General features: G+C 35.9%; 1 protein-coding gene across 2 annotated transcripts in view; it reads left to right on the top strand.

Moving 5' to 3' along the window:
- Nucleotides 1-14222, top strand: part of SPATA6 (spermatogenesis associated 6) — a 66414-nt gene that overhangs the window by 14114 nt on the left and 38078 nt on the right. For both annotated transcript variants that reach the window (XM_087820416.1, XM_087820415.1), the window contains exons 4-5: nucleotides 9313-9354; nucleotides 10376-10500. In XM_087820416.1, coding sequence (XP_087676542.1) covers nucleotides 9313-9354; nucleotides 10376-10500 — 167 coding nt within the window. The remainder of the gene's footprint in view (nucleotides 1-9312; nucleotides 9355-10375; nucleotides 10501-14222) is intronic.

The raw sequence follows: 14222 nt of genomic DNA, 5'->3' as shown, positions 1-14222 counted from the left end.
TTCTATAAATCATTTCACTGCAAATACTCTGGCATGACTTCTGACTGATATACATGTGTGTATATATGTGTGTATATATATAACCACCATGCTGGTTTCATACCTAACAAAATTAATGTAATTCCTTAATAACATCAAATATGTAGTCATTATGCAGATTTCCCCGGTTGTCACCAAAATGTCTTTTTACAACTGGATCTAGCCAAGGTGTGGTTCATACATGTATGACTGTTTAGCTCTTAGAGTTTCTTTTTTTCTATGATAGTGTCCCTCATTTAAAAAAAAATGCTGTGGTTTTGTTAGAAAAACCAGGTCCTTTAGAATGTCCTACAATTTGGATTTGGCTAATTGCTTCCTTAAATTGCTAGTTAGCTTGTTTATTACTTATATTATGTAAATTGAAATTAGACATAGAGGATTGATTAGATTCAGGCTTATTTTGTTTTTTTGGCAAGAACCTTTCATAGTTGGTGATGTGTACTTTTTATTGCATCATATCAAGTGGCATATAATATCTTATTGTCTTAAGTTTAATGATGTTAAGATTGATTATTTGGCTCCAGGCAGCATCAGCCTGACTCCTCCATTATCAAGTTCCTCATCAGCCTTTCATCTAATAACTCTAGCATTCACTGAGATCAATTTTTTCATTAGGGGTTGCAAAATGTGATATTTTAAAATAATATTGTCACTCTTTCTGTATTTATTAGCTGGAATTCTTCTATAAATTTATTTCTTCATCAGCAGTTTGGTTACCATGAAATAACAGTTCTTATAGGAAAGGCAGGGTCATTCTTCTCTCCTTACTTTAACAGTTTCAGTGAGGTATAGTTTACATCTCACAAAATTCACCCATTGTAACTATAGTTGTGATTTCTAGAAAATTTAAACCCTTGTGAACCACCATCACAATCCAGTTTGGAATATTTCCACCATTCCAAAAGTTCCCTGATGCTCACTTGCAGTCATTTCCTATGTGCACGTCTACTCACCAGGAAGCACTGATTTTTTCTGTCTCTTTGTATTTGCCTTTTCTAGAAATTTCATATACATGGATTAATATAATATGTAGTTTTTTTTATGTCTGGCTTCTTTCACTTAGAATAATGTTTCTGAGGTTTATGCATGTTCTATGTATTAGTAGTTCATTGCCTTTTTTTGATGAATAATATTATTTTATTATATGGGACTTTTTTCTCTTCTAAAAACTCCAAAACATTGCTGAGAGAAATTAAAGATCATTTTCTAAAAATTCAACAACACACAGTGTTCATAGGTTGGAGATTTTGAAGGCAGTTCTCTCAAACTTTATCTTTAAATTTAACATTATTTCTATTTTATGAACATTTGGCTGGACATTGGGTTTATTTCTAGTTCTTGGCTATCATGAACAATGCTGCTATAAATATATGGCTATATGCTAGGCTGTATGCTAACTATATGTTTCACTTTTTAAGAAACTCAATAGGTTTTCCCTTCCAATCTGTATGTCTTTAATTTTTTTCTTGCCTTGTTTCCCTCACTTGAGCCTTCAGTACAGTGTTGAAAAGAAGTGGTGAAAGCACACATCCTTAACTTCTTTCTGATGTTAGGGGAAAACATTCTTTATATTAAACATGATATTAGCTGTAGTTTTTATTGTACATGCTCTTTATTAGAAGATCTATTAATAGAAGATGAAAAGATTTATTCCTAACTGGTTGAAAGATTTTATCATGCCTGGGTATTAGATTTTGTCATATACTTTTTCTGTGTTAAGATGATCATTTGCTTTTTCCTCTTTGTTCTAGTAATATGGTTTATCACATTATGGATTTTCCAATACTAAAACAACTTTTCACTCCTGGGATAAATCCCAGTTGGTCATGGTACATAATCCTTTTTATAGTTTCCTGGATTCAGTGTGCTAATATTTTGTTAATGGTTTTTGTGTCTATTTCTGAGGAACATTGGTTTGTAGTTATGCAGTTTCTTTGTCTTCCTCTGTCATTAGGGTAATACTGACCTCATAGAATGGATTGAGAACTGCCTCTTCTTTCTGTGTTTCCTAGAAGAGTTTGTACAGGATTGATATTATTTCAGCTTTAAATATTTGCTAGAATTCACCAGTGACAACATTTGTACCTATTTTTTTTGGGGGGGGGGGGAGTGTAAAATTACTATATCAAATTCTTGAGATATGTATATATGTATATATATTTTTATGTGTGTATATATTTCTTCTTGAGTTAACTCTGATACTTGTGTCTGTCTAGAAATGTATCCATTTCATCTAAGATGTCTACTTCGTTTGCTTGAGGTTGTTCATACTTTTCCTTTATAGTCCTTTTGATTTTTGTATGTTTAGTAGTGACGTTCCTTCTTTCATTCCTTACTTCGGTAATTTGTATTTTTTCTTTTTTCTCTTCTTGAATGGTTGGCCTAAAGGCTTATCAATTTTGTTGATATTTTTTGAGAATCAATTTTTTATTTCAGTTATTTTTTCCTATTTTCTTCTTTTCTATTTCATTGATTTTCAGTTTGATCTTTTTATGCCTTTCTTCTACTTACTTGGCACATGATTTTTTCTTTTTTAGCTTCTTTAGATGATTAATTTTAGATATTTCTGCTTTTCTGATACAAACATTTAAAGTTATAAATTCCTCTCTCCACACTGTTCTGCTGTCTTTCTTAAACTTTGATATTATTTTTTGTGTTCATTAATTTGAAGATATTGTCTGACTCTTTGTGTGTGGTTTCTTCTGTGATCTTTGGGTTCTTATGAAATGTATTCTTTTATTTCAAAATATTATGGAACTTACTATATTTCTTTATAATGTTGATTTTTAATTTAATTCTATTGTGGTTAAAGAACACAATTTGTAGTATTTCAATCCTTTTAAATTTATTGAGACTTATTTATGGCCCATACTAAGGCCTATGCATGAAAATATTCCAAGTACACTTGAAAAGAATTAGTATTTTACTCTTGTTGGTGGAATTATTCTATATCAATCTATTTCTATCCTTGGTCAAGTTAGTTGATAATGTCCAAGTCTTCTATGTTCTTGCTGACTTTATTTCTTGGGGGCTAGAGGAGGTCTGGTTGTTTTATCAATTACCGAGAGAAGGGCATCTGAGTGTTCAAATATAACTGAATTTTTTGTTTCTCCTTTCATTTATATCAGTTTTTGCTTCATATAATGTGCTGGTTATTGATTTATTATCCCATAGTTTCAATTCAGTCTTTTTGCCTCATCTATGGAAATTGATCTGGGCACTTTGTTCTTTCCAGCTGGCACCGAAGCTTTGTGCTGTAGAAAGCTCCAGAGTAGCATTGTAGAGCAAAAGAGTTTTGCTTCCAGATGTGGGTTTGCCTGCTTGGCAGGCTCCCGCACTGTGCCTGAGCCCCCCCCCCCCCCCAACCCTCCCAGGACCAGACTTTTGTAGTTCTTGCAGCCTCTCTGGTACCCAGATATTTCTGTACCTGGTGGCCAACAGCAGCTTCCCTTAACTGTCCTCCCAGGTGGTTTTATAGTGAAGTGCCTTGGTAAAGGGTCTTCCTGGTACCCTAGAGACATGGTTCATGGCAAGTTCCAGAAGGCAGATTTCCAGTAAGTTCTACTGGCATGGCACTGGAGCAGCTTTCCTCTCTCTCAGAGCCCAGGCTGTGTTCTCTCTAACAAGTTCTGGGTCTCAGCACAGGGGAGGAGAGCTTGGGGACAGCTCTTCCTTGGGTGCTCTGGCTGAGCCCTAGGATCAATGGTGGCTCCTTCTATGTGCTAGTCCTATATCTTTAAGTTCTTTACATCTTCTAGACTGTCCCTCATTACTTCCTCCCCTGATTTGTAGTTAATAGTTCTTTAAACTTTCCCTGTGTGGCTTCTCTCTCCAAATTGGACCCAGACTGATGTTTATTTTGAGGCTCTGTTTTAATTGCTTATACATTTATAATTATCATATCTTCCTCAATCTTAACCTCATTTATGGTAGTAAAAGTTGATGGTAGCGAAATTACAGCAGTTTCAGGCCTTACATCTTCCTATCATATTCTAAAACTCAGAGGTCTGTGTTCCATAACTTTCTTCAGGCCTTCAGATTTGTTCTAATCACAGTAGGATCGGGGCGTAGTATGCTCTTGGCTTACCTTGCACATGTTCTCTTGTTTCAGGTGGTACATGTGTCACCTTTGTTAGAACCACATAGGTCTCTAATGGAAGGAGAAAAGAGGGATTGAATGCTGTGGAGATAGCTCGTATATGTTCCGACAATGAGCCTCTGTAGTACTGAGCCTTCAAACATAGAGTGATGGCAGAAATGGTAGAAGCAGCCCCTTTAAGTAAAGTATAAAATTGAGCCCAAAGAAGGAAAGCAGGCTTTATGTCAATGAAAACAAAGGGAAGTGTTTTAAGTAAGGAAACACTGAATGTGGATTCTTCCAGAATTTCCACAGGAATTGTGGATCACATATATCATTTCCCGTTACGTAACATGCAAAGCTAATGTGTGCGTGTATGTGTGTCTGTCTAAAATCCCAAATGCATTAATTAAAAATATGTTATCTGAAAGCAAATTGAGTGTGGTCCAAATGCTCAAGGAGATTCTAGCATCTCCTTAGTTGGACAGTCTGATAAATAGTCCTTGAGTAACCTCTTACGATAGTCCTTGGCACAAAGTAAACACTTAAAAATGTACCTTGTTTATTACTATTGGTGGTGTGTTATTACTGTTATTATTGGAGAACTTACCAGTTCCATTTCACACCTCTAAGGAAACTCCAGAGGCCCAGAATCACCTAAGATGCTATGAAAGTATATATATGTATGTATTTATGACATAGAAAATGATATTAAGTGCCAATGATACTAAAGGCATAATAGGGATATTTTACATTCATAGAGAAGGCATTCTCTTTAAGGAGATGGTTTTAATCCTGGAAATTACCAGAATATAACTAGTTATAGCTGAAACTATACTCTGGGAACCATTTTTAGGCAAGAAGGAGAGTGAAAATTTTCTACTAGTTTGTTGAAACTGTGGATTTTCATCCTTTCTCACTGAAAGTTTAGATTCTCTTCCACACACACACACACACACACACACACACACACAGTATACAGCTGCAAATATACTGCCTGAAAAGCTGTTCATACAGATAAATGTAATGCTTGCTCCCTCACTTGTTCCTAGTCACTGCTCAAATTTATCATCATCATAAGAAGCCTTTTCTCCCCAGTGTATCTAAAATAGCATTACCTTTTGGTCAATATCTCAATCTCTATTCTATTCATTATCTTTGGAGTTATTGTTATCTTCTACACCAGGATATTTTGAGAGTAAAAGAGTATGCTTTTAATATTTCCACCCAAACAACAGGTGTGAAAGGGTACTGCTCAGGGCAGATAGTGATGAGTGGTCCTCTTGAGTTTCATCCTAGCACTATGTTATTTATTTCTTATTTTGTTTTTCTTTAGAATGACAGTTTTATAAGAGCAGAGACTTTTCCTGTTTTGTTTGCTGTATCTCTAGTGCATATGGCAATACATGGTACATGCTAGATGTTTGATATCCAGGGAGTTAAATAAAATATCAAAAAATATCATAACTGCCTCTTGCTATTATTTTTATGACTGTTGGAACTATCCTATTGAGAGATACTTATTTGTTATGTCATAATCCTTTGATTAGGAAATATATTTTGTATTTGAAAATTTATAATGTAATAGCTGCTCTGGCTTCATTCCCTTCAACATTTGCATAAAGAGAAGATATGATCTTTATTTCTATTGCTTTTTCTTGCCTGTAGGGAAAATGGCAGTTTCATTAGGGCCCCTGCTTTTCAGCTTCTGGGAATTAGTGCTTACCTGGTGTTTGGGGTATTTAAAATGCTCTCAGATGGAGATCTGAAGGCTGAGAATAAATCCTCAAAGCCTATGCATATGAGTATCCTTTCCTAGCTCCTCAGGAGAACTTGTAGGACTCAGGATGCATATTTTAAATTTACAATGGTAAATGCGTTCTAACCAGTTCATCTTCACCTTTGTAGTTAGGGCAGGTAAATCGGTGTTTAGAAAAAATTATTATAGCAATTGTTCTTGCTGACACAGAGGGTTAACAGCATTTTGGCATTCTCTCAAGGTATTTCCTGTAGCTTTTGATTTGCGCCCTGTGACTAGGATTTCTGGAGTATTGCAGTGCATTTACTTTGTAACTCACACTGAAAGTACATGAAAAGGAAACTTCTACAGAGGAAGGAGGAAGATTGTCATTACTTAGTTGTAAGATGAAGGGCAACTATAAAATGAGGTTAATTACATTACATGTTCCAGTAGATGTAATTTACATTAACTTAGGGTTGGTTTCCAGCAGCATTAGTTTTCTATAAAGCTTTTCTTTCAACAATTTAAGGTCTTTCTTTCTGAAGTATTTTTGCCAAAATGTAGTTTTAATTATAAAGGAATAGAATGTTTTTTATAGAAACTAAGAAATTGTTTTTCTCAGAAGTTAATTTGTGTTCTTACGATAAAATATAAACTAAACAAACTCAAACAATTACTTTTCAGGTCTTTTCTTTACAGCTGAGGAGTTTCAGTAACAATGTGACTTACATTGTTTATTTCATTACTTCACTTTCTGTGGCAGTTAATCATTGTGTCAATGGTAGATTCAGAAGGTATAGAGTATTTTTGTTGCCGGTGGAAATGGGGTCCTTGTGATGTCGGGGGAAAAAACATTTTAAGGACCACGCATGGGAGGTTTATTAAAGCTGGAGCAAACACAAAGGACTATCCCAGGTTCAGCAATTTCCTGCTGTGGAAGAAGTCCAGCCTTGCCTTCATTAAGCCCAGAAGAAAGGCCAGGGTCCAGAAATTCTGGGTGTTGGTTGGTTCAGTTCAGTTCTGTCTCTGCCCTTATCCGGCTAGCTTAGCCCCTGTTCCAGGCTGCTCTTGGGTGATGCTGTGTTGCCATATCCAGTACCCAGGCTTGCACTTGGAGCTGGGTTGTGGTCCACATGGCTGTCAGGCCCATATGGCTGCTATGGAGAGAGCGGGGCGGGGGGAGAGAGTGCAAACAGAGAGAGAGAGAGACACTGATGTGTTGTTTCACTTATTCTACATTCATTGGTTGATTCTCGTATGTTTGTATATGCCCTGACCGGGGATCCAACCCTGAACCCTGAAGTATTGGGACAGTGTTAACCAGCGGGGATGAAGGATATTCTTTTATAATTACTTTCTAATTTGTCTTTTGGTGATAGATTATCTTGATTTTTATTTATTTGAAAATGTCTTTATTTCACCTTTTTTAAAGGATATTTTTGCTAAATATTGGGAGTATTGTCTTCCAGCCTTTAGAAAATACTATTCCATTGTCTTTTTGCTTCCTTAGTTTCTATTGTGAAATCATCTGTCAATTTTATTATTACTTCTTCAGAGGTATTCTGTCATTTTCCACAGTCTCCTTTTAATATCTCATGTCTTTTTTCCCCCTGTAGTTTTACTTTGATGTGCCCAACTCTGTGTGTGTGTGGCGCATTTTAAAATTTATTCTGCGTGGTGTTTGTATCTTGATATCTTTCTTCAGATACATTCTTAGACATTAACTTTTTAAATATTGCTTTTACCCTTTCTCTTCTCTCTTTTGCAAATCCAGTTACAGTGTTAGACCCTCTTACCCTATCCCTTTTTTCTCCTTTCTCTGTTCTTCATCTTTTGGTTTTCTGTGCTTCTCTCATATAAATCTATCTACATCTATCTATATCTATATACATATGTATATGTATTTTGTCTCCCAATTCTAAAAATCTGTCGGGTTATTTGTAATTTGCTGATAAACCAGTCCATGGTGTTTAATTTCGGGTTATTTTATTCTTACGTTAAAAATTTTCCATTTAGTTGTTTATAATTGTCTCCAGTTTTCTGTTAAACATTCTCAATCTTGCATATTATTTTATTGAGCATATTAACCATATTTTAAGTCTGTCTGATAACTGTTTTTTGTGTTTTTTTCCTGATTCTCCTGTTTATATGATTTTATTTTCTGTTACCTCTTAGTTTCTCATCCCAATGATCTTTTTTTTTTTTTTTTCTATTTACTTGGTCAATTTTTGTTGAATATCAGGCTTTGAATGTAAAAATTATAGAAATAATTTGAAAACTTAGATGAGGATATTTTCCTTGAGACCAGTCTTATGATTGTTTTAGCTGATTGCTAGGGAGCACTAGCATTTCTGAATCACCTGAATTCAGACAGGCTTTTGTATGATTTAGATTTATGCCTCAGTTACTAGTTGGCTGTCTTAGTATGTCTGGCCTGCTACAACAAATGCCATAGACTGGGAGGCTTATTAAACAATAGAAATGTATTTCTCCCAGTTCTGGAGGCTGGAAAGTCCCAGATCAAGGCATCAGTAGTTTCCATGTCTGGTGAGGGTCTGTTTTCTATTCATTGATGGCCATCTTCTGTGTTCTCACATGGTGGAAGAAGCAGGGAAATTCTTGAGGGTTTCTTGTAAGGACACTAATTCCATTTATGAGGACTTTGCCCTAGTTACCTCCCAAAGGTCTGAGCTCCAAATATTACATTGGTATTAGTTAGGATTTCAACGTATGAATGTTAGGGGCTACAAACATTTGGTATATATCTACTTTTAGTTTACTCTTGTGGTTTGTGTTTTCAATATCCAGTTCTGTAGTGTAGCTAGTTAATAAAGCCATTGTCTCTTACCTGTGGAACCCCCTCCCCTCTCTTCCTAATGCCATGATACTCTAATTTTTGTTTCTCTACTTCAAGAGCTTATTAAAAGCTATAGGAGAACAGAGGATTTTTCAAGGCAGTGAAAATACTATGAATGGTATTATAATGATGGAAATATGTCATTATACATTTGTCCAAACCCACAGAATATACACCATAAAGAGTAAACCATAAGGCAAACAAACTATGGACTTTGGGTGATTATGATATGGCAAAGGTTCATCCTTGGTAAAAAACGTACCATTCCTGTGAATGATGTTGATATTGGAGGAGGCTATGCATGTATGGCGGCAGGGGGTATATGGGAAATCTCTGTACCTTCATGTCAGTTGTGTTGTAAACCTAAAACTACACTTAAAAAAAATAGTCTTATAAAAAATCAGAAAACAAACCCCAGAGAGGTTGAAGGGTTAATCTCAACTCCAGATTAGTAAAGCTATAAGAAACATATCAACACTACATATACACACTTACAGTATACTAAGATATAGTCTACCCAGCAATTACTTTGACTTTTAGATATTTCTATGGGAAAGTAACTAACTTTTGTTTGTTATTAATTTGTTAAACTTTCAGATGATACAGCATTGTTTGAGTTGATTCAACTAGTTCCACCAGGTACTGTATTATATTCTGATAAGGTAATTGACGTGAACTCATTTTAGTGAAATGCTTTTTAAATATCTCATTTTTTCCCCTTCTTCCCAAATTAAGAACAATGTTGAGTTTCTAGTATTGTCCCACTATGTGTAAAATGTCAATAGACCAAAATAGTATATACAGAAAGACTGGCATAAAGTGGCATTTGAATACACTGTTCTAAAATTGAATGAATAGTAATAATTAAAAGAAAAAAACTGATATTATTCTAGAGTATTTATGACATTCATAAAAATTGACTGTTAGGTTTTCGTGATTTTTCTAAAATTATATACTTTTTGATAGTTATCTTTGTTTTTGTGTGTGGACTATTATTGGGAATGGAGGGGAGTACAACCTTACCTATTTAGCAAACATTACAAATCCCTAGAATAGGCAGAGTTAAAATATGGGGGTAGTTTTATTTCTGTTATTAATATCTATAATTATAGAAGAAATCTATCTTAATCAGGTGATTATGTGAAAAATAGAGAGCCATATTTTATTGAAAACTAGTAATTTGAAAAAATTTTGAATATTAAATATTTACCTAATTCAGATAACCACAAATTCCAGGAAAAAAAAATATATATATATTTTTAACATGTCATCTAATACCTTATAATGGCAGGTAAAAAAGAATGGAAGATAGAAAAATTTTTAGAGAGTGTAAGTAAATTTCAGATGTGTAAATGTCATAGCAACTTGATACATTTACAAGCTTTTTTCAAAGACACTCATAGGTACTCATTAAATTTAGATAAGTAGTCTCCCTCTACAAAAGGGGGTAGGGATAATTAGTAATATGTATTACATGTCTGAATAAGGAAATGTGTTAATTCATTGAACATAACTTTAATTTTCCTTTCATGGAAAAAACCGTGACCCCAAAGCAGGTATTTCAGTGAGGCATCGGGCATTATATATATTGTACCTGATGATTTGGTTTCTAAATAGAATATTTTGTTATAATTTGAATCACAGGATATCTTTCTTGTAGTGGGTGAAACACTGTCTACATATGATGAAAATACACGAGATTTCATGTTCCCGGGTCCAAACCAACTTTCTGGACACCATGATTCAAACCGCCAGGTTACCATGAGGAGAATTTCTGGCCTTCGAGTAAGTGCTTACTGTTTTCTGAATTAATTTGTGATGCAGGATCATTTTTAAAAACCACCACAGATCCCTCAGTATCTGAAATGTGAGAATCTAATTCAAAGTTTAATTTGGTTTAAAAATAATGGTTTTCTGAAATTTTGGTGTTGTTTTAAACATACTGAAATTAAATGAAAATAAGTCAACAAAACCCATGCATCTACCATCCAAAATTAACAAGTGCTATTTACCTTATATTTTTCACATTTCTGTCCTTTCTTTACCCCTCCTCCCCACCCCTCCCCCGTCCTTATCTGTCCATCTCTTCTCTCTTTTCTTTATTTTTCTCAAAAGAATGACCAATAAACGTTTGGAAAGATGCTCAATCTCATTAACATTTAAGGAAATCCAAATTAAAAAACCATATCTTTTCATTTTTGTAACCATAAAAATGGTAAAATTTAAATATCACAATATCCGAAGTTTGAAAAAAGGAAACTCTTGTGCTGCTATGCCATGTAAACGGGAACAACACAATTCAGAGTTGTCTAGTAAGGGCAAGGATTCTCAAAGCCTATGCTGTTCTAGAGATCTATCTTAGACGTTTTCACTGGTATACAGAGAGCCTTCTTAGGAATGTTCATTTATCTCATTGTTTATAATAGAAGAAGAAGTTTGGATAGATTAATTATTATATGTTCATGTAGTGGAAATACATGTTTACCCTCCTGAAAACGAAAGCTGCATTGGGACAGCAGACTCCCCTGTCCTCCTGCCAACTTCCTTCAGCTTCTGTTGGATGATTTCAAAATATTTCATCCCTGGAAATGTCTTCCACTTAGAGAAACTGAGAAAAGCCCTTGCTGTTTTAGAGAAGAAAAAAGCAAAAGTTATCTAGCTTGAAATAATTTGGACACTTTTTACTAACTTTATAAAGTATTAGAGTAATCTGAGTAAGGAAAGTGGGGTAATGTATGAGCCAATGTGGTGAATTAAGTAATTTCTCCTGTAGGTGTAAGTTTATGATGTGCTCTATCCTGGGAAACAGCAACTTCAGCTTGCTGAAGGTACAAACTTTGACTAGAAAATCTATGAAAATATACCTCCTTTGGGATATTTTCAGCATCCATTAGCTACCTTCTATACTATGAAAATCTTCAAAAAGTGTTTCAACAACTGTCTAGAAACTTGCAATGAAAAAAATACCTGATTTTAAATGATGGTCTTTTAAAAGTAATTTAAAATGCTGTATTATACCAAATTGGCAGTATAAATATAAGAATATGGACCATTAACAGTTATCTTTCTTCATTTAATTTGAGTTATTTTTATATATATTCAGAAGATATTGCATTGCTAAGGCAATATATAAGGTGGACTTCTGGTAATGGTGGTATGAAGAGGGAAGTTGGCCAGTTCCTCCCTCCACACAAAATAAATATGAAACTGGATAAAACTGTCACAAACAAAAGTTTCAGGACACTGGAAGCTAACTGGCAATTAGGACAAAACAGATTAAGAGTGTTTCTGCTTGAATAACTGCTAAAGCTTTGGGTAAAAATGGCGGGAATACATGGCCTTCTTGCCTGGGACTGCTCCCACACCCTGCGTGGCCAGTGAGAATTGTGGCTTCACCAAAGCTGGTGCTGGGTAGAAAAATCGGCAGCTTTTTTACTGCAGGGGTCAGGATTAATTTTGGGACTGTGATATTGTGATTTATAATAAACATGTATTTGGTCTTCATCCACTTTCTGGCCCAGAGCTCCTAAAACCCTTGGAATTTCTAAGTGATGAGGTCACTTTGTTAATTAGGTGATTTCTAGAAAGCCTCTTGGTAATCCAAGGAGGAGGGTTGGAACTTTCAGCCCTACCCTGGACTTCTAGGGAAGGTAGAGGCATTGGAGATTGAGTTCAGTTACCAATGGCTATTGATTTAGTCAATTATGTCTATGTAATGAGGCCTCCATAAATACCCAAGAGGACTGGGTTCAGAGATCTTCCAGATTGGCAAACATGTGGAGAGAGGTACTGGGTGAGTGATGTGCCCAAAGAGGGCATGAGAGATCTGTGTCCCCACATACTTTGCCCTGCACATATCTTCCATCTAGATGTTCATCTGTATCCTTTATGTGGTGAATAGTAAACTGTTACCTTGAGTTCTGTGAGCAACTCTAGTCAGTTAATTGAACTCAAAGAGGGGATCATGAAAACCTTCAATTTATAGCCAACAGGTAAGAAGCACAGGTGACAACCAGAACTAGTGATTGGCATCTGAAGTGGGGTGGGGACAATCTTGTGGGACTCACCTGTGAAATTTGATGCTGTCATCAGGTAGATAGTGTCATGACTGAGTTAAACTGTAGGATGCCCAGCTGGTGTCACAGAGGATACCTTGCTGCTATTGGAAAACCCACACATTGGAATTGGTGTCAGAATCCTAGGGACAGCCCGGCCAGGCGTGGCTCAGCAGTTGAGCATCGACCTAGGATCCAGGAGATCAAGGTTCAGTTCCCTGTCAGGGCACATGCCCAGGTTGGAGGCTCGATCTCCAATGACTCTCTCATCACTGGTGTTTCTATCTCTCTCTCTCCCTGTCCTTTTCTCTTTCTGAATCAATAAAGTTATATTTAAAAAAAAAAAATCCTAGGGACAAATAATGCGGCCCACCCTTCCTCAGAGTTCCTGTGATTCTGCGTAGACAGTAGTCTGAGTCTTAGGCTGTCCTCCTGAACCCATCCCTGTGGCAAGGATTCCGATCACAACTGGGATTGAATCCTGGGAATCACAGGCTACCTGAGTAAACTTGAGCAAAACACTATAACATGGAGATATCATAGGACTGTTAGATGGACTGATGAAACCTTGTAAATGGTTATAGCAGTACCTAGCACATAAAGAACACTCAATAAATGTTAGTGATATGATGGTGGTTGTGAAGATCATGACAGTGGTAATGATGGTGGTGGTGATGGTGGTAATATCTTCTTTAGACTATGAATGTCATAAAAACAGTCTGTGACTTTCTCATTGTTGAACTGAACTCTTAGCATAGTACTTTGCCTGGAGTAGGTACTTAAATGCCCCTTAACTGGATTGAATGAATGAATTACATCTTATTGTAGACTTCATAGGGTGATATTTGAAATGGTGTGATGATTAATCTTAAGTTTCAACTTGGTTAGGTTATGGCACCCAGTTGTTTAGTCAAACAGTAGTCTAGGTGTTACTGTGAAGGTATTTGTAGATGTGATTAATATTTCCAGTCAGTTGGCTTTAAGTATAGGAGATTGCCCTTGACAATGTAGGTGAACCTCATCCAATTTACTGAATGCCTGAGAAGCAAAAACTGAGGTTTCCTGAAGAAGAAGGAATCGTGCCTCAGGACTGTAGCATAGAAACACTGCCTGAGCTCCCAGCCTGCTGGCTTGCTTACAGGTTTTACACTCACGGCTGTGTTATCAGCAGTCTGCCAGCCTGCCCTATTTTTGGACTTTCTCTCTCCTCCCCACCCCTCATCACCTGAGCTTATGCATGAGAGGAATGCAAATAGTTTGTGGTCAGAGGATAGACTGTGGTGGTTTTAAAACATGTCCACAAATTTTTGGTACTCCTCTACTGTACAGAATATGACAGAAGCATGAGTGTTATACTTCTGAGACCACATCACAGAAGGATCTTGGCTTCCTCCTTGCTTTGCTCTTGGATCACTGTCTTTGGGAGAACTGGCTGCCTTGTCCTGAAGACAG

Source organism: Miniopterus natalensis, chromosome 9, assembly GCF_054644295.1.
Source record: "Miniopterus natalensis isolate mMinNat1 chromosome 9, mMinNat1.hap1, whole genome shotgun sequence".
NCBI classification, from domain to species: Eukaryota; Metazoa; Chordata; class Mammalia; order Chiroptera; family Miniopteridae; genus Miniopterus; species Miniopterus natalensis.
Note: the sequence above shows the minus strand (reverse complement) of the source record. Positions and strands in the feature narration are given on the sequence as shown.